Raw genomic sequence first — 19,909 nt, forward strand, 5'->3', positions numbered from 1 at the left:
CTCAAGAGCTCGCAGACCCTACAACACCGTGTGAGTATGTGAGGATGAACATCGTGTCCGGTATCAATCGTACCTATCATCCATGTCATGCGTTCAGCCCTTCACCCTCCTGGCCTTCCTCCTCTACCTCAAAAGCACAACAGAACGTCTCTCGATCCAGCAGAATCATGCCCTTTCCATCCGGGGCCCACTTCAACTCTCGTGCCTCGAACTTCTCTGTACTCCGATCATACTATCAGTGCCGTCAATACATTCGGAAGATCAATAGGGTACTCACGCGCGGGGACTCCAACACATTCTGCGACCTCCGCATCTTCTTCTGGCCCCAGATGGGATGGACCAATGACCTCGGGCTCCCACTCGTCACTCCACAGGTATACACTCTGGCTACCGCACACCACGGCCAGGCGTCCCGCCCTTCCAGGGTCTGGGTTCCACCGCGCGGATGTCACGGACTGAGTATGCAGGAGGACGGTGCGAAGATGCGGGATTGAAGACGGTGACGATGACGTGGATGCGCTGGAAGAGCGGGTGGCTGAGTTTGAAGATGAGGATGAGGCATGGGGGAAGTCATAGAGAAGGACGGCAGTCGGGCAGGATGCGGAGCGCACGAGCAGCAGGCTGCCGGAAGTATTGAAGGCAATTTGTGTGGTCCCCGTTCCTGATCGCGAGCTGGTGCTCGTGCCACTGGAGCGCGTGCCGAGCGGAGGTTTTGTTGACCTGGACCGCACTTGGGACGCTGCGGTCGGAAGGGTGAAGGGTGGTTGAATGCGTTCATCTACGATGGCTACGTCAGCATGAGGACTTTCTGTCAGCAGGCAGACCCTTACAGGACAAGAACCCTCTCCCATGTGTGGCTTCGAGCCATCCCGCAGGTTCCCGCCAGATGTGCTGTCGGCATGACGTCTATATACAGGACTGCTTTACCAAGACAATCAAATATGCGCACCACGCCTGCAGGGATCCGCGTCGGAAGATCGAGCGTGACTATCGGATTCCAGGTCAAATTCTCCAGGATATGGACCTATGCTCGGACGGCGACATCAGATGCCTAGCGTATGACCTGCATAGTATCATCGCACAAACCTTGTCGTCAGCACCGGCGACCGCGAGGAACATCCCTGAAGGATGCCATGCCACCGATCGGATGCCAAACCCTGGGTCTGGTTCTGGTGAGAACGTCCCGACGACATTCCCAGCCAGTGTGACAATATACAACTTGTACTGTTAAGACGTTCAATCAATGATATGTACTACACTATGCGGGAGCGATTCATACCTCAAGGGGCCCCTCCCATACTGCGAGGTTGTTTCCTGTCGGGGACAGCGACACAGATGCCAGGGAGCTTGTCGGTAGTGGGAAGTGCTGGATCCCGAGTCAAACCAACGTCATTGTTACGGGTACGCTCGTACGAACCGGACGGGCGACGCACCCGGACGAGGCGGTAGGCTTCATGTGCATCATAAACGCCTAGCGTGTCCTTCGACTTATGTCGCTCTGCGAGTACGAAATAGCGCGAGTCTTGGCGGAATGCATAACCTGCAAGGAGTCGTTGGTCAGACTTTAATTATATGCAATGAATATGAGGCGGACGTAGGTACGCTCGGCCGTGAGCGGGACGTGGTCTGTATGAGACGTACCTCGATCAGGATGGATCGGATATTGTACATAGGTCGCCGCGCCAGTCACCAGCGACCACATCGTAACTCGCAACTATATCACCACCAGCCTGCCGCTGTCAACAAAGTACTCGTGGACCACAGTGCATACGGGATACTCACCCCCCACTCCGAGAAGCATAGAACCGTCCTCCCATCCGGAGCCCACTCCGCCTTCACCAGCCCCTCTGAGCCCGCCTCAATCCTCGCATTCCACGTCTCATCACGCAACTTGAACACACACACCACTCCTGTCTTCGCACATGCACCCAGGACGTACTCGGAATCGCACGACCAGCCCGCATGCGTGATCCACGCGTTCGAGGAGCTCTCTCCCGCCCTTTCCCTCAAAGACGACGGGCCAGACGCACCTGCGCCTGCCAGTGCAGCAGATGTGGGCGAAGGGGACGTGTCGACGAGCCAGGTTCTGGCGATTTGAAACGAATCCGAACGGCGGATGATCAGGCGGTCTTGCACAGTGGTCAGGAGGAAGTGGGTCCCGGGGCTGAAGGCGACAAGCGAAGCAGTCTGCTTGTATATTTCCGTAAAATCCATCGTGTAGATCGAGCAATTGCGAAGTTAGTCCAGAGGAGTCGTCGAGGTAATGATGGTTGAATGCGGACGAACGCGCACTAACGCCTACACGCGTCTCGACGCGTCTGTGGCTGAAGAGGGCCGCAACGCCTGTGGCAAATGGAGGATCAATATTCAATTATCGGGCTAGTAAATCTACTTATGCTACAGGTTCGTGCTACAGATGTGAAGACTACTCATACAGCACTACCAGCGGTGAATGTACTGTATGTAGGCCTAAGGTTGTTCTATCCCAGGGAATTCTATCATAAAGTCGTGAAAGTTCGTAGTGGCGTATGCGTAAGCGACCGTTACAAGACCATTCAGACCTTGGGTTCCTCAATAACTTCTCCGTCCCCATTCTTCTTGGGAGGCTGCAGCGGCAAGTGACCCGTTGGCGCGTACTTGCTCCTCCTGCGCAGGTGGTGTCCGTACGCGCGAAGCAAGAACGGGATGGGGCCCAGCGTGATGGCGATGAACCCTAGCAAGGACGACGCCCATCGCGGGTTCAGCTTGGTGTACATCTGCGACGCGAAGAGCGGGAAGCCGGCACCGAAGAACGACCGGAAGATCGTGTTGGCCGAGAGGGCAGAGGCGGCGACGAATAGGTACGCGTCGATCAAGTAGTTGAACAAACCGAGGAAGATGAAGAGGATTGAGGCACCGAGGGGTATCCCAGCCGCAAGGGGTGCCCAATATGAGATGGAGGGGAACGATGTCCACCCGAACCAGAAGAACGATATCGCGAAGACGGGTGCGGCGACCATGCACACCTCGAGGCGATATTCGGGAGGAACAGGGTAGGGCGCAAACTCCGCCATGGACCGTTCGTAGCGCGGGTTGAAAATGGTAAGGTAGAGGACCACGCCGATGCAGCCGCCGATGAAGATAGATAGGAAGGTGAGACCCGTGAAGCCCGCGTTGAAGCCGTGACCTTCAGTGAACACAATCGGGAACGCTTCAAAAAGGAGGTAGATGCACCCGTATATGAACTGCAGAAAATCGTCAGGTTCAGGGTCAGATATCCGGGAACAGACACAACGTACGCTCATGTAGATGGTGATAGCGATGAGCATCGGCTCGTAGACCAAAACGAGGAACGGCCGACTGAGTATATGATAGATTTTCTTCCCCAGTGGCATCTCGTTCCGCTCCAGCGGCGCCCAGTACCTGTCGTCGCCAGTCTGCTTGCGCAACTTCTTTGCGCGCCGAACCAGGAGCACAGGGCTTCAAAGATCGAAATCAGTACGATAGCTTATCGGCAGCGGAGCGGCATGGAAATCACTCACACGAAAGTCTCCGGGAGCGTCAGAAACGTGAGGATAAGGAGAAATCCAGCAAATAATGCCAGCAACCAGAATACCCACCGCCACGACACTCCCGCGACGCCCATCCACCCACTGACCGTCGGACCGAGCGAAGGCCCTGCGAAGGGTGCAAGGGTGAAGAGAGCAAGCGCCTTACCTCGCGTGTCAGCGTCCCATACGTCCGATATGACCGCCCTGAGTATGGTATGTATTATCAGCCGCGCACTGCGTGGCAGATGATAACAGTATGTACGCACCCGCTGTTGGACAACGGCGCCGCTGCAAAGGTGCCTCCAAGGAACCGGAAGATGAGCAACGCGGCAGTATTGGGTGCAAGCGCGCACCCCACCTGCATTCCAGTGTAGACAATGAAGGTGCCAATGAAGACCGGTTTGCGCCCCACGTTCTCGGAAAGCGGACCCCATACCAAGGGACCGACGCAAAATCCGACAACAAACATGGAGATGGTGAGGGTCCCGACCTCAGCGCTGAAGGAGAACTGCTGCTCCAAGTCGGTGATGATGCCTGTCGGTATGGATGAGGCAAACGTCCTGCGCATTCCTCAACATCCGCAGAAGACACGTGAAGTATAGATGCACATACGCGTTCAATAGAAGGGTGGCCGCAAGCATGGTTATGTACCACCGATAAGCACGCGACCACGTCTGGGGATTGTCGCGGTCCTCTGGACCCATCTTGACCTCGAAGGGATCGGGTTTCTCATCCGTAGGCGTCCCGTACGCTTCGCGCTCGAAATCCTCATTGACATCCTCCTCCTCAGTGGGTTCTTCGGGGCTGGTGTTGCCGCCTACGATGGTAGAACTGTCGATGGAGCGAGCAGATGGATTCGAGTAACTTTTCCGCGAGGAAATTAAAGATGCAGGACTGGTTGTCGGAGCCGAGTCCGGAGGTGATGCAGAGCGTGGTCGTGGCAAGTCTTCTTTCGAAGACATGACGGTCGGAGGGAGATGGTGGATAACTGAAGAGGATAAGACGGCGGCGGGGAAGTGGTTGGTAGGATGGCGGCTGGAGTGATATGGGGCTGACAGTGCGAGCCTTTCGCATGATACTCAACCCACTCGCGTCAGCCGAATATCCACCCTCACCAATCCATTCTGACCCAGCAGGACAAGGCTTGGGGATGCGCGCGATATATTTGTCGCGATCGGGTTTCCCAAGGACTCCCGCACCAGTTCTGTGTCATCCGCACCCACCGCTCCAACTCTGCGTCAGCTACTCCTCATACATACCATTTCTTGTTAGCAGCCGCATAATACATCCGCCACGGATAACACAAACACCTGGGAGTAGTGCTCATCCAGCCAGAGACCAACATTTGTGCAAACAGACACGCATACATACCTCATCCCCAAAGAAACGAGTCGAAAGTCTTTGACGTCCAGCTGACGCATGGAGGTATGCCTTACAGCGATCGTGCAGATCTCGTTGAAGCCTAATTCACAAATTGCCATGTAGTCTGTATGTCGATGAGCGTATACACGACTAATGAGGGTATGAGGCTGATCATGGAGGCTGAGAATTCGACGAAGTTCAAGAGAGACTCGGAGGGCAAGTGGTTGGGGTTAGAATTGAAATGGAGTCCGAATTGTACAAGCCAATCTACTAATCGGACCTCAACTGAATTATCTATAGCCGTTGCGGAGTTGAGCTCGAGTTATCGCTGGTTACATTCCTAGGCCGGTAAGATATCTTCGGAAGGACATACAGTGACGGAAAGCAATCGCATTTACATACCATTCTTCACGTCTACAGCGTGACGCTTGAACACCGTGCGCAATCATCATTTTATAATATTAATCATGTGCACACAACAGCAGTTTGTATCATATCGCTACCACCGCGACATCTGTGCGACCCACATAGTCAGTGATGGAGGCTTGTAGTATCGTGCGGTGACACTTGCATGCTGCTCTCGAATAGCACGGTTCCACTGTGCGGTGCTATCCCCGGCCCTGGGCGCTTCCGGGCTGGGCCCGTCGAAGACAATGCACCTCAGTCGGCGGAGGAGTCGTGGGTGCAGGCCTACTTACCCTTAGTAATGATCCCCCGGTGGGAGGCCGCATCCGGGCCTATGTCGGTACAGGCAGAATAATGGGCGGCCGCAAGGAAGGATGGAACAAGCGTCGTTGGCGACGGGTGTAACCGAGGTGACATCGTGCGCGATAGTAGATACAGTCGACGGGGAGTTTGTTCTTCGGGGGTGAAACGGAGGATGCCAATGCACCAGGGGGGTGAATAGCGGGAGTCGCGGCTATACTTATGTATCTGCAACTGCGAGGACCACGACGAACACACGATGAGATCGAACAACGCCACTGGCCCGCCAACCGGACCGGTGTCTGCACACGGTTGACGCAAGGACACCCAAGGTGGCTTCCAGGCCTCGCACCGAACATGGACGACAAGGATGAGAACAACCTTAGCGGCTTCCTGCTCCACGGGTGCAAAGGAAGAGGCGGAGATGATTGAACCATACTTCCTCGAAGGACGACCACAGCACGGGGTCCCTCTAATCTCGTCCTCTGCATATACATCCGGAAGTAAGGCGGCTTAGAGAAGTCCATGAAACGTTATGATCACAGGACGCCTTGACATATCGATAGGCACTGGTGTTAGGGCGGGGAAGACTCGTCCGGAAGTCACGCCAGAAGAACAGCGTCTTGCGCCTAGGAACTCCAGCAGCGGCGACGTCCACGTTTGTTTCTGCACCGACACTATGAACACGTCAGTATTCTGCCATAGCGGGAACAGTTAGACGAGACCTACGACGTGGGTCTGAATGACAAGCAGACGCCAAACTTGTAACACGCTCAGCACCTCTAAGGTGCTATCCCTCGGCCGTATCTATATGCACCGACACAGAGCTAGCCTCAGCCTCATGTTCAGGTTGAGGATCGCTCGGCTCCGGCGGCGATTCCTCGACCTGAACCTGAACACGCCCCTTGCCTCGCACCTGGGCCTTCGACGCGCCGCGTTTCCTCCCACCACGCCCTCTCCGCGACGGACCTGCGCTGCCGCTCATCACATGGTCCATCTGTTTCTCCACCTTCTTCGCCGTGCTGCTGGACTTCGCCGTTGGAGCCGACGCTGCCTGAGCATCCGCCGCCTGCTTTGGCTTCAACTCGACCTCCTTGAATCGTATCCGTCGTTCGGTGTTCGCGACGTGCACCAAAGGCTTCTTACCCCGTTCGGTGTGCTCTTCTGAAGTGTGAAGACTTAGTATACAGAGCTCCACATTATGCGAAGACTAGTTGTTCACCTGTTGCTTCGGTAAAAAGGAGCTCTGTGCCCAGCAAGGACACATGCTGCCCCTTCAGCATGGTGCCCGAGAGCTGGAGATATGGTGTAGGCGTGTCAAGACCCTATAAAGGCAGTTAAGACCGTCAATCAACAGTTCCTGAAGGTCACGACAAGCAGCTTACTATGAGCCGGTACGATGAGGAGCTTGGAACCAACGTTGGTTCAACCGTTCCAAGGTCAAGCGTCACGTATTCCACCTCTTCCTCGACCTGGTCATCATGAGTTTCATAGTCTTCATCCGACCCAAAGGCCTCAACCTGTTTGTATCCAGGGAACAACGCAGACATAACGGACAGAGTCAAAAGTTCGCGTCCAAAGCAAACCGCAGCGACAAACGCGCATGGACGTCACTTTTGCAGTGCTCTTATGGGCGTCTAGAGCGAACTCTAGAGCACTGCCGCGCCTCCGCCGCGTTCTTGACCCACAACCACCATCTTCGAGGCGTCGACCCTCAGCACCTGCCACAAACTCCTACTCAATCTATCTCAATCATGTCCGGACGTGGAAAGGGTGGAAAGGGTCTCGGAAAGTACGTGCCTTATTCGCGTCATTCTCGCACCGCACCTCTCCAAGTCGCAGTGGCACCCATCTCGCACCCCATGTGTACTGACTGGCTGGTCGATTGTCGTAACGTGTAGGGGCGGCGCGAAGCGTCACCGCAAGATCCTTCGTGACAACATTCAAGGTATCACCAAGCCGGTACGTCGTCGTTTGCACAGTTCCATCTTCCTTCACCTCGGAGAGTAATGTTCGTTCCGCCACTGTCGTCAACAGGCCATCCGTCGTCTCGCTCGTCGTGGCGGTGTGAAGCGTATCTCCGGCCTCATCTACGAGGAGACCCGCGGTGTCCTCAAGATCTTCCTCGAGAACGTACGTCTGTCCGTCGCACTCATTGTTGCTCCCCGCTGACCTCCGTGCTGCGCGTACTCAGGTCATCCGTGACTCTGTGCGTACTACACTCACTGACTCCGTTATCGGTCCCGGGAGGGTTCTTATCACGCCTTTCTCACGCAGGTTACCTACACTGAGCACGCGAAGAGGTATGTCCCGTTGCAGTTCACCCTCGCAGTGACATCATATTCACATGCTGTCTACAGGAAGACCGTCACTGCTCTCGACGTCGTCTACGCTCTCAAGCGTTCCGGCCGTACCCTCTACGGTTTCGGCGCCTAAGCGTTCTGCGCCTGCCGGGCTTGCAAAAGAAGTTCGTTTTTGCACCCGCGCTACAAGCGTCGGCTGGTTGTCCATTGCCATTGCGCTTTCGGTCTTGTCTTGTTATCATGGATTACGACCCTGGATCTGTACCTCGAGAATATGCAATGTGATATGTATAATATGTGCATGCGTGTGCAACTGGTCGGCATCTTGATTCGGGAAAGGTCAAGGTTACGAACCCGGGTGCCCCATTTACATGAGACACGATCATGCTGCCCGCATGTATCATGTGAAGCTAGTACCAGCTTGGAGTATAGTAGTGGCAGCTCTAGCTGTTGCTACAGTGCTGCCTAGACAACATGTACACGGATTGAGGCGTACGTGCTGTCATTGCTACGCAGCATATACAAAGGTGTCCAACTTCGTATCTATGCAAACATCACCGTGAAGGCAGGTCGCGATAAGACCCCCAGAAGCGATAGATCCAGATTGCCATCGCCTGAAGATGGGCCGAAGGTAGCGATATCCTCTTGCAAAGTGGGGATGGGGGCGCGTGCGGTCCTGCTATGCAAGGCGAGGACGCAGCTAGACGGCCCCTCGTAAGGTGCTTGCGATTCGTATCCGAAGGCGAACACCGCAGCTAAGGTCACGTCTTCAACCAAAGGTGAATCTGGTGGGTTTTGGCCGTGAATAAGTAACAGTGGATGTATGAGGAATGGAAGTAACACACTTCAAAGCGCATAATGTATACGAGGTGTCAAGCAGTTATGACGAACGGCCCTTGAATCCGAGGCATATCCAATAACCCTCTCGAGACTCGGGTCGGCTAGACGGGGGCTTATCGAAGCCTACGACGTTGAAGTTGGGCTCGAGGACCTTGCGTCGAAAGACATCCATCTCGGGGTGCGCAAAATGCTTCAACCTGTGGAAGTAGGACCATCAGCATACATATGTGCCCGAACGCAAACTAGGAAAGACGTACACGAGCGCGCCACCGCGCGGTCTCTTCATACTCTCCGCCGTACGCAAGTGGCGCCGCGCGAACGCAAACACACTCTCGCATATCGCAATGCTGGACTCTGTGTCCGCAATCACGTTGCCCGTGAAGTTCGCAGCCATGTCGGACAGGATTACCTCCGCCTTGCCGTCCGAATCATGTTTGGCTCTCAACAGCGCATCGATGTACTTCTCCGCGGATGGCGAGAGGAAATCCATCTGGAACGTCTTGACCCCTGGAATAGGCTCCATGCGTAGGAGGTCTACAGCGATGACTTGCCCCCGCCCAACCGCTGGCGGCAACGCCATGAGATCGTCCGCAAAAGGGTCGGCCAAGTCCTCGTCCTCGTCCTGCGCTGCCTTCCCTGCCGCGCCACTCCAGTCCGCCTCCTTCTCATGTTTATCCATCCTAATAGCCTGCTTCGTCTCCTTCTTCAAGCCGTATCCAGACGGCGCAATAGAGGGCTTCAGGGACTGCGCGCCCTTGCCCGGCCGCACGTCCCAGGTTCCCCAGCCGAGCTTCCCTGCGGCGACCTGACTCCACCCGCCTGGTGCTGCGCCGAGGTCAATGACTGTGTTGACATCCTTGTAGTCGATAATACGCCATTTGTTCTCTAGCTCGACGAGCTTGAAAGCAGAGCGGGACCGATAATTAATGGGTGATGAGAGCCGCGCCTTGACGTAGGGATCGCGAAACTGTCGCGCGAGCCATGCGCGAGATGAGGGTGAATGCTTGTGGGACAGCAGTGGAAGTGTCGGACGGATGACCATGGTTGTCGAAGGGAGCGTTGAGCACGCTGCCGCACACCCGTCGCCGTGCCTCGCGCGCTGAGATCTGAAACTCAGAGTCAGTGCAGGTTGAGGTCGGACATACTAGCGCCCACAGCTGAAGCGGCCGGTTATTGCCGATGGTCCGTTACGGAATTGACCGACACGGTGACGAGCAGGCATCGGACGACGAGCAGCACCTCTTCCACGACGACACCACTCCTTCCACACCATCTCCCTATTCTCCGCCATGTTCGCTGCTTCTGCCCGCTCCGCAGCTCTCTCCGCTGGTCTCGGACGCCGCGCGGCGAGCACCATCGCGCAAAAGTACTCTAGCGCGGTGTTCTCCGCTGCGCTCAACAAGTCGCCCCAGGTGTTGACCAAGGTTCAGACCGAGCTCAACGCGATCCAGTCGGCCGTCAAGGCGACCCCGGAGCTTGGCACGTTCATCCACAACCCCACCCTGTCCACCAAGGACCGCTCGGCCGGCCTTCCCGCCATCTACGCTGCTGCTGGCAAGGATGTCTCGGACATCACGAAAAACCTTTTCGTCGTCCTCTCGGAGAACGGCCGCCTGGTGGAGACCGAGGGCGTCATTGAGGGCTTCAACGAGCTCGTTGCGAACTACAAGGGCGAGCTCAATGTCACCATCACGAGCGCCGCTCCCCTTCCTCGCGACATTCAGACGCGTCTGGAAACGCTCCTCAAGCAGTCCCAGGCTGCCCAGAAGGCAAAGTCGTTGAAGATCACCAACAAGGTATGTGCTTTATCCTACTACGTCCTCTACAATTCTTACCGACAACACCTTGGTCCTAGGTGAACTCTGCCGTCCTCGGCGGTGTCGTTGTAGACTTCGGTGACAAGACGATCGACCTCAGCGTCGTTTCGCGTGTCAACAAGCTCAACAACCTTCTTGCGCGTAAGTAAACTATGCAAACCATGAGGTACTCCTTCTCACAAGATTTGCCCTGCAGAATCGGTATGAGCGCCTGATTGGAGGGATTTGGGCACGTAGTCGTCCATGTTGCACTCTCTGCTGTGATACAATGCATAGACGTGGACAACACCTTTTGTGTTAACTCTCGGGCGTAGCGATGGAGCGTACAACTACCAATCATCGTTCTCGAGGTCGATACGCCAGTAATTCTGCACGTGAGAGAACACAGTGTGTAGTGTAGCTTCGGTGAGTGAAGTCGTCATGCGATGCTTGAACGCGTCTCTCGACGTCGTGCTGCGGTAATTTCTGGCATGCGCTGGACCAACACGTGCGTATCTGGGCCATAGGGGTGTCTAATCGAGCGTATCTGGGTACCACATGAGCGGGGCTTCGTGGGCGTATATGTAGTCGTGGAAGATCCCCCTCGTTCGTGGTATGCCCCCCAGTTGTCCTCATCCGTGATGTCTGATTTTGGAGAGCGCGTCGACTTGACGGCAAACCTCGCCTCGATTTTGCGACGCTACCCTTTTAGTGTCGGTCTATTCCGTGAAATCATACAGAATTCGGAAGATGCAAAAGCAACCAAGCAAGTGAGTGCTCCTGCTTGATTCTCACGACCGTGCTGACATGAAGCAGGTCTTCATCCTCGACCGTCAAATATACTGCTCCGACTCTCTCCTCGACGCCTCTCTGGCTCATGTGCAAGGTCCTGCGCTGCTGGCCTGCAACGATGGAGTGTTTTCTGACGAAGACTGGGAGGGAATACGCAATGTCAGCCAGTCATCGAAAGTCGCTGACACGGAGTACGTTTAGCTCGATCACCTATAGGGTTCGTCCTCACAGCTACGTCATGTAGGAAAATCGGCAAACATGGGCTCGGTTCTCGGGCATACTATCATGTACGTCGCACTGTCTCAATGTGGCGCCCTTTCCCTATATTCACCGTCCGTCTTAGTTGACTGACAATCCTGAATATCTTTCCGGCGGTCATTTGGCTATCTTCGACCCTCATCGATGGGCGTTCAAACACGGCGGATGGCGAGATACGCTTGAGAACATGGCGTCACAATACGCTGACCAGCTGGAGCCGTTCTGTCGAGCGACCAGCGAGGAGATCGGGACGTACTACTCCGGGACGATAGTTCGACTCGCGCTGCGCACCGCGTCGTCTCAAAGCAGCATCAGTTCAGACAAGCCAAGCGCAGACAGGATTCACGACTTGCTCGTCGACTTCATTCAACAAGAGCTCCACCTCGTGTTGCTCTTCCTCTCCCACCTCATCTCCGTCGAAGTCAAGGAGATTGACACCTCGGGCCGGGCCCGCACCCTTGCCTCCGCCAAAGCCCGCTCGCTGCCGTCTGAGGTCTTTCAGGGTTCGCATTCCGACCCTAGCGCGACGTTTTCTCTGGTCCGCAGAGAGATCACTGTGGAGTATGATGCGACGGTGCGCCCTTCGTCTTCGCCGTCGGCGGGAGATTGGTCTATCCTTCGCGCGTCCTTACCTCTGGATGAGTGCGTGCGCCTCCTCTCCGACGCTCTGAATGACAACTTGGTCCACGTCCAGGAAGAGCTTGCCCGAGAGAAGCTTCGACCCGAGGTCGCGCTTGCGTTTCAAGGCGCTTCTTCTCAGCAAGTGGGCGGGCGTCTCTTCACCTATCTCCCACTTCCTCTCGACACCGGCTTCCCGTGCCATATCCATGGCGTGTTCTCTCTTACGGATGCGCGGCAGAACCTCCGGAACCCCTCAGAGACCATCATGTCAGGCACTGCGGATGCGTAAGCTTCTCACAGATCATGTATGTTACTAAGCATCCGTCTAACGCACTTCTTGTGCCACAGGCTCGCCGTAGCGTGGAACAAACTACTATTCAGCTCGATCATCCCCCGCGCATGGCTCGCGTGCATGGAATTAGTTGCGTCTGGCGACCTGTCTCTGGATCTGTACCAGATGCTCCCGCCTCAGCAAGATCGCAAGACGAGCGGCGACGCGAAGTACTGGACAACCCTGCTCCAAGACGTCGTTCGCCTCGCACATACTCGCGATGCGAAGATATGGCCCGTGTTCAACAATATTACACCCACGACGTACACTGCTCTAGATGGTGCCCTCATCGCCTCTGAGAGCGACGAATTGGAGCACCTACGCATACTGGCAAGGGCTGGAGTCAACATCATTCTCCCGCCGCCAGCGCTCTGCGTCGCGTTGCTGGAAGTCTGTTCCCAACGGCTTACCCCGAAGACAGTCCGCCCGAGACTCATCGTACGTTCCCACTCGCTGGCCGCTATCATGCTCTGACGTTATCCCGCTTGTCAGGTTGCTCCGCATCTGCATGAGTTGTTGCCCGCGGAGCGCAACACAGTTGTGGAGTTCCTTCTTCGTGACCGCAACCTGGAAGACCTGGTGGATGTGCCTGTCATCCCCCTTGTCCGTGGTGGTACCGTGGCTTTGAGCGTACGACGGAGGTTCGGAAATCCACCATACATGCTGTTCAGCAAAGAAGACGCGGAACTCTTCGGTCAGATTGAGCCGCAGGCGGTAGCTCTCCATGATTTGCCGACGACGGCTAGGTTGCTCCTAGTGAGCGACGGTAGCCGCCGCCTCAATGTTATGACATTAAGCTGCGCCAAGGCTGGTCGGTACATCCGGGAGGCCAGCTCGAAATTTCCCTATCCTAGTCCGTCCGTAGACAGTTGGTCATGGGCTCGATCCTGCGAATGGCTCGGCGCCTTCTGGTCGTGGATCGCAGATTGCCCCTTCCGCACAGACCTCATCAAGGGCATTGGGGATCTTCCACTTCTCCCTACCACAGCGTCCGGATTCTGCACCCCGAACGAGCATGTTTTCTCTTTGTCTCCAGACTCAGATGATTCCCGCGCCATCCTATCTCGCATTGGCATGAAGTTCTTGCACTCCTCTATCCCTACTGCATTCCTCCAGCAATGTCGCCCGACGATCCTCTGGACTATTTCTAAGCCGTCGGATCTCCTTGACGCCCTTGGGTCCGTTCCCCTCCACACAATCCGTGATGATGGTGAAGCGACGAAGATAATCCAGGAGCAGCTGTCACTCACTTTGAACATCTATGTGCGGTTGACTAATTCACAGGAAGCGACTTTGCGCGCCCTACCCATCCATCCTGTCCTCACCAACTCCTCGGCGAACTGCATCCAATCTTGTTCCTCCAGCCTTCCTGCAACGTCCAAACTCTGTTGCTTGACAAGTTTGAGTCCGTTGCCCCTACCAACCGTCGACAACACTACCTTCGTCCACGTCACCTCCACCGCGAGACCGATACTCGAGAAGATCGATTACACGGCCGTTGTCCGTCCGCTGTCCGAGCAGCACCTCCTGCAGCTCCACGTCGATCATATCATCATGCAGTCTCCGGCAATTCGCCTTCGTGTCCTCGAACACATGGTCAATCACCCACAGTCTCGGACTTCCGCCGTCTTGGATAAGTTACGCAAAAGCCCCATCATCCGTGTCGGTGGCGAGCGATACGCCGCTCCTCAGGATGTGATTGATCCTCACTCCCCTATCTCTTCGATCGTGTCTCCGGGAGACTTCGACGCCATCTTCGACGACAGAGGCGACAACTTGCGGATCGCAGATGCCCTCGCTCAGCTCGGTCTCCTCCGCAAGGAGCTAGACGCAGACTACGTCGGTCAAAGGATCATAAGCTTCCGCCAACACGGCGCTTCGTCCATGGACGCTGCGTCTCGGCTCCTTCGGACGTTGGATTGCACGTTTTACCCTTGCTCCGGTGTGAGAGGAATTGATGAGATCGCTTGGATCCCGACCAAAGCTGGGTTGCGGACGGCGCGAGAGACGCGTGACACATCACAGCGCATGCTTTGCGACCGCGTTTGGGACTTGCTCGACATGCCTCCCCTTCGTTCTCCGCCCTTACTCCAGATGCTTGGATGGCACGAACCCATCCCCGTGGACATTCTCATCAAGCAGCTGCGTCAATTACTCTCAGAGTCCCGTGGCAACGAGCTCCCTCAGTATCTGGTCAATCTCATCACCGAGTTCGGACATCGGTACAGCACTAGCAGTCTGTCTTCACCGCAAGTCGATCAGCTATTCGACCTACTCCTCTCGCAGGAATGGGTGTCCACTTCCGATGGGGGATTGCGACAAGCGCCCTTCGCCGTTTTCGAAACCCCTTCCCGACTGCGAGGTTTCGGGCAGATCTCCCTTGACTTCGCTGCTCGTCCTGGCGTCAAGGACTTCTTGCTTCGGATGGGTTGTGCCACCAGGTACGTGCGCTATGCGTCTTTACTAGTCGTGCATTGATGAATCAGGGTAGGCCTACCAACGACGCCATCATTATGCAGCTCGAGGCGTTGCATCAGGAGGGCAAGCCGGAGGACTTCGTACACGAGAGCATGGAGCTTCTGAGAGCTCTGGATCTTGTATCCTTGACAGAGCAGCAACGCGCTCGTGTCCTCGTTCCGGGTGTCGACAAGGTACTGCACACGGTCGACGAACTCTTCTACAACGACCTTGGGTCGCGCATGCAGAACTTCGTTCTGCCGCAGTCCCGAGTACAAGTCCACCGCCATATCTTCGAGTCCCTCCGTGGCGCTCTCAAGATACCCTCTCTAGGATCCCTGAACCTCGAGGAAGTCGACGCCGACTCTGAAGACATGCGGGAAGACCTAGCCACAAGGATTGTTAACGTACTGAGGGCCTACGATATAGAACAAGCGTTCGGCGAGTTCTTGGCCAATGCAGACGACGCGGGTGCGACGAGATTCTCCATCATGCTCGACGATGACCCGAAGCGCCGAGCGTCCTCGGACACAGTCCTCTGCGAGAGTATGGCTCCCTTCTGCCGTGGTCCTGCCCTAGTGATACACAACAACGCTGAGTTCAGCATGGACGACTTCCGAGGGATACGTCGCATTGGACGTGGGGGAAAGGAGTATCAGGATGCGAGCATTGGGCGCTTTGGCCTTGGATCGCTGTCGTTCTATCACTTCGCGGAGGTGAGCCTAGCGCAGTTGTGTCGCGCACGCTGAGATGTGCTCACACCCATTCGACACCCCCATCAGGTCGCCATGATACTCTCAAAATCGCATTTCCTGCTGCTTGATCCGTCTGGACGGTTCCTTCCTCCTGACCTCAATAAAAATTCGTACCTCCTGCCGCTGCACAACATTCGCCGGTAAGCTTGGGTCCGGTCGGCAAGTACTTCGCATTATGACACTGACCCGATGTTGCAGCGTCTATCCTGGACACTTGCAGTTATTCGATGGTTTGTTCGGCTTCCGCCTAGAGGACAGCGCTGACAGCTACCAAGGGGTATGTCATTCTTATGCTGTAGGTATCGACCAGTCTAACCTATAGTTTGCTTACAGACCATCATACGATTGCCTCTGCGGACTCCCAAGCAAGCCAAGCAGAGCGCTCTATCACAGAGGTCACTTACGAGCGACGATATACGTGCCATGTTCACGAGGTACAGATCAAGTGCCTCACGTTCCCTCTTGTTCATCCGCGTCTCTGAGGTATCTGCGCTCGAGAGTGGAAGAGCAGCTCCTCTCTGGTCCACTTCCGCCCATCGCCAATCCCAACGGTCCGTCGAGGGAGAGCCATTCGACACCCAAGAGGTCAAGCTCACAGATGTCGATGAATGGGAGCATTGTCAGAGGTCGGCCTGGCTTGTTGTGCGCACTACCATTCCTCCAGACTGCTACCAGCGATGGGAGCCCGTTATCACGAGCAATCGAGTTAAGAACGTTAGCGTCGCGCTCGCAGGGGAACTTGTTCCAAGAACTCGTGGCTATCATGCTTCTCAGGCGCAATTTTTTGCTTCGCTTCCTCTACCCCTTAGGAGCTCTTTACCCGTGCACGTGCACGCTTCGTTCATTCTCGCGGATGACAGACGGAATATACGATGGGATGGCGACGGGACACTCAACGACGACTCTCGGTTCAATCACTGGCTACTCACCGTGAAGTTGCCTGAGCTGTACCTGTTCACCCTGGAGAGATGGACGGACGACGACTTCCCCTGGCCGGGCACCAGCACCACAAAGAGTCCCGATCCCATGTCCCGAGCATTCATTGACGCCTTCTACGGCGACTCGGAGTTTGGTCTCATTGCGTCCTCGCGTCAAGTGCTCCGCAGTGTGACTAATAGTCGCATCCGCCCCTCTTCCGCGGTCTTCCGAGGTGGGGAACCAAAGACCATCAAAAAGATCCTTCTGCGACTAGCGCCCACAGAGCTGGTGGAGTTGCCCGGACCGGTTCGTGCTGAGCTCTTCAGGCTCTCCAAGAGTCGTGCGCGCCGCGTCAATCCCTCCTTCGTATCGCACGTCCTTATCCAGAGTCGTGACGCATTCCTGGAGGTGTACCGTAGCGGTGAGGTGACTCCGTCGGAGATTGAAGATTGCGTCCAGTACCTGGTGGACGGTGACCTGTCCTCTTGCCATGACCGGCTCGTTGGGTGTCCTCTCCTGCCCCTTGCTTGTGGAAGGGAACTTGTGGACGTGCAACGTTCCGATAGCACTTCACTTGTCTTTGCCGGGCGTTGGAGTGTATCACCCTGGCCGCTCTTTCCCCCACAACGTTTTTTGCATCCCAAGTTCGACCAGGAGCTACTTCTGGCTCCTGGAGATTACAACCTAGCACCATTCAAAGGTTCCGCTGTGTCTGATCTCATGCGCCATGTGATCTCACAAGCTCCTCGTCTGGAGGCATCTCCGGGCCAGACGAATTGGATCAGAGGATTCTGGCAGTTTTGGGATAGGGCCCTCCCAGACGAAGACCCGGACTGTCTGAAGGACTTTCCACTTATTCCCACGTCGGAATCTGACACGTTCGTCTCCTTAGACAACGCACTCACTCTTCCGGCCCTTGGTTCTCCTTCCCTGTCTTCCCATCGCAAAATCGCGACTACCCTTCAAAAGTTCGGCGCCGTGATCGTCCTCGACATCATGCCCAGTACCAGCAGTGGCCGTCTGCCTTCCCCCATCCGTAAACGTCTTCGAACTGTCGATTTCACTTTCAAGAGAGTGATGAACTTCTTTGCTCGGCTGAACGAAGAAGGCGATCTTCAGCAGAAGTTCTCGAAACTGAGCATGGATGAATGGCGCGAGCTCGCAGACTGGATCAAGGACTCCATTCGAGAGCTCCCCGGGCCAGTCTCGTCCATGCGGAAACAATCATTTGACCATTCCTTTGTCGACATTGCTCGTCATCTTCCCATATGGTCAGCACACTGCAAGGCTCGTAGCACGACAGGGTCCCGCGAGCCTGTCTTCCGCGCCCTGACCGACCCTCTTGTGCGACTCCTCCCTAGTGCCATCACACTGGTGAACCCCGGAGTTGTCCTCTTTCTAGGAAAGAATCCTCGTCTCTTCTTCGTCCAATATTCTACAGAGATCGCTCGTTTGCATAATACCGTAACGCCCATGTCCCCCGCGGAATTTGCAGCACAGCTGGACCTCCCCACTCAACTTCCTATGAGTCGTTTCGCCACCTATGAAACTTTTCTGGACGACCTTCTCTCGCTCAGCCGGGTCAACGGTTCGTTCTCAGGTCTCAAAGTCCCCAACGAAGATCGAGATATGGTCGAACCGTCCACACTCTACAAGACAATCGCTGAATTTCGCGCGGCCTTCGCGTACCGTCCCCAGAACTTCATCCACCCGCGTTTTTGCTCAGTTGAGGACCGGCTGGTTCCGTTCGGCCTCCGTCGAGAATTGACTCGCGAAAACTTCCTTGCGTGTGTTCAAGCGGTACACGAAGACTACGCCATGGCCGTCCGCGAGAGCACAGAAGATCGAGAGCGCTGTGACCTACTCTTCAGGTGGTATAGCTCGCAGTTGCCGTTGACAGTTGGCTCCGATAGCGCATGGTGGCGGACGCTGGATTCCTATTCCTTTATCCCGAGACACGCTTCTAGACGAAGCGGTGGACCTGCAGCATTCGAGGATATGGCGGACGCCTCTCCGTTCCGGCATCTCGTTTCCCCGAGCAAGGTTCTACGCGAGGAATACTCTAGCGTAGCGTGGACACAACGTGCGCTCTTCGCGAATGAGCCGGACAAACGGCTCTATATGGTGGACGAGGTTGTCGGTATTCCCACAGTGGAGGAAGTGGTATGTATTCCGCTGCACAGCTCTCTTATCTATGAGGCTGGGGACAGCCAACTCACTGGCACTACCGTTCGCTTGTCAGGTGAAGCATCTCTGCGTCTTGACGCTGCGCATTGCTCCGAATCATCTCGGCAACCGTGACCTTCTCGCGGACATCAAGGCGACATACGAGTTCCTCAACGAGCGGGAAGCAGAAGCCAGACCTTACCTACGCAATCGCCGGCGCGAACGCCTCTTCTTGAACGTCGACGATCCCCTGGAAGACGTGTGGCAGTTCTGCGCTGCGGCCCATATGATGTTCAATGTGCCGGATGAAGACGACCGACAAGGGGTGCGAGCATTCTTGGGCCCTTTCCGGAATCTGCTACTCGCCGCCGGTGCGGAGGAGATCAAGCGTCCCAGCGCTCCGACCCTTACCCCTTCTTCGGCAGAGGAAGAGCTATCTCGTCTCCGCGCTTCTTTCGATGGGCTACGTCAGAGTAGGAATCTAACAGACGTCGTATTCAGGATACCAGGTTCTGGCGACGAACTTCCGGCTCATCGCGTCTTGCTCGCCACGACGAGCGAATATTTCCACGACCTCTTCTGCGGCAGATTCAACGAGGGCGGCCCGGCCTCCACACATGATCCTATCGTCATTACTCTGAAAGATGTGCGGGAGTTGCGCTGCGCACGACTCATCCTAGGTAATTACTGGATGACGAAGTGATACTTCACTGGGTGCTGAGAAACCTCTTCAGAGCATATTTACACAGGGCGTTTCGAGCACACTCGGGAGCGCGATACCTTACTCGTTCTCCTCGAACTTGCACACAGATGGGGAGTAAGCGAGGTCAAGAGGAGAACTGAAGCTCTATTGGTCAACACGATCACCCCCGCAACCTATCTGGAACGTACGCATCATAGATTCGATCATATGTCCGTATGCGATGTGCTCATGTCAAAATATGACTCCAGTCAAGGACCACGCAGAAGATGTTGGCGCGACCACATTGCTGGAGAAGATCGAGGAGTTCGCCCATGAGAACGCTTTCGTACTGGACGAGTTAGTGGACCTGACTGAGTAGTGAATCTCATAGCG

At 55.7% G+C, this 19,909-nt stretch overlaps 6 protein-coding genes across 6 annotated transcripts; 2 read left to right on the top strand and 4 right to left on the bottom strand.

Moving 5' to 3' along the window:
• Window positions 1-85: 85 nt before the first annotated feature.
• On the bottom strand, window positions 86-2,214 carry L226DRAFT_547434 (WD repeat-containing protein 8; the record flags this gene model as incomplete). The annotated part of the gene is made up of 9 exons (XM_067682496.1): window positions 86-216; window positions 278-778; window positions 831-891; window positions 950-1,024; window positions 1,087-1,224; window positions 1,280-1,366; window positions 1,434-1,540; window positions 1,642-1,714; window positions 1,783-2,214. 9 exons carry the CDS (start codon window positions 2,212-2,214, stop codon window positions 86-88), a joined length of 1,605 nt encoding a protein of 534 aa, XP_067531700.1.
• Window positions 2,215-2,555: 341 nt separating this feature from the next.
• L226DRAFT_469087 (MFS general substrate transporter) lies at window positions 2,556-4,234 on the bottom strand (the record flags this gene model as incomplete). Its single annotated transcript, XM_067676187.1, has 5 exons — window positions 2,556-3,224; window positions 3,279-3,459; window positions 3,522-3,734; window positions 3,797-4,090; window positions 4,143-4,234. The coding sequence occupies 5 exons, from the start codon at window positions 4,232-4,234 to the stop codon at window positions 2,556-2,558; spliced, it is 1,449 nt and encodes a 482-aa protein (XP_067531701.1).
• A 2,153-nt stretch (window positions 4,235-6,387) lies between these two features.
• On the bottom strand, window positions 6,388-7,147 carry L226DRAFT_574142 (uncharacterized protein; the record flags this gene model as incomplete). The annotated part of the gene is made up of 3 exons (XM_067684987.1): window positions 6,388-6,761; window positions 6,820-6,922; window positions 6,983-7,147. 3 exons carry the CDS (start codon window positions 7,145-7,147, stop codon window positions 6,388-6,390), a joined length of 642 nt encoding a protein of 213 aa, XP_067531702.1.
• A 165-nt stretch (window positions 7,148-7,312) lies between these two features.
• Window positions 7,313-8,382, top strand: L226DRAFT_538266 (histone-fold-containing protein). Its single transcript, XM_067681457.1, has 6 exons — window positions 7,313-7,389; window positions 7,499-7,559; window positions 7,635-7,730; window positions 7,792-7,806; window positions 7,875-7,900; window positions 7,958-8,382. Exons 1-6 carry the CDS (start codon window positions 7,352-7,354, stop codon window positions 8,031-8,033), a joined length of 312 nt encoding a protein of 103 aa, XP_067531703.1. The 5' UTR covers window positions 7,313-7,351; the 3' UTR covers window positions 8,034-8,382.
• A 162-nt stretch (window positions 8,383-8,544) lies between these two features.
• On the bottom strand, window positions 8,545-9,873 carry L226DRAFT_208982 (23S ribosomal RNA methyltransferase). Its single transcript, XM_067672894.1, has 3 exons — window positions 8,998-9,873; window positions 8,746-8,937; window positions 8,545-8,685 (listed from the first exon to the last, which is right to left on the bottom strand). Exons 1-2 carry the CDS (start codon window positions 9,780-9,782, stop codon window positions 8,781-8,783), a joined length of 942 nt encoding a protein of 313 aa, XP_067531704.1. The 5' UTR covers window positions 9,783-9,873; the 3' UTR covers window positions 8,545-8,685; window positions 8,746-8,780.
• Window positions 9,874-10,029: 156 nt separating this feature from the next.
• Window positions 10,030-19,895, top strand: L226DRAFT_469097 (uncharacterized protein; the record flags this gene model as incomplete). Its single annotated transcript, XM_067676188.1, has 16 exons — window positions 10,030-10,536; window positions 10,596-10,698; window positions 11,194-11,306; window positions 11,350-11,519; window positions 11,573-11,615; window positions 11,672-12,079; window positions 12,137-12,492; window positions 12,556-12,976; window positions 13,031-14,979; window positions 15,030-15,711; window positions 15,778-15,890; window positions 15,949-16,027; window positions 16,084-18,831; window positions 18,911-19,514; window positions 19,569-19,721; window positions 19,786-19,895. 16 exons carry the CDS (start codon window positions 10,030-10,032, stop codon window positions 19,893-19,895), a joined length of 8,559 nt encoding a protein of 2,852 aa, XP_067531705.1.
• Window positions 19,896-19,909: the final 14 nt, after the last annotated feature.

Source organism: Lentinus tigrinus (assembly GCF_003813185.1).
Source record: "Lentinus tigrinus ALCF2SS1-7 unplaced genomic scaffold L226scaffold_31, whole genome shotgun sequence".
Lineage (NCBI taxonomy): Eukaryota > Fungi > Basidiomycota > Agaricomycetes > Polyporales > Polyporaceae > Lentinus > Lentinus tigrinus.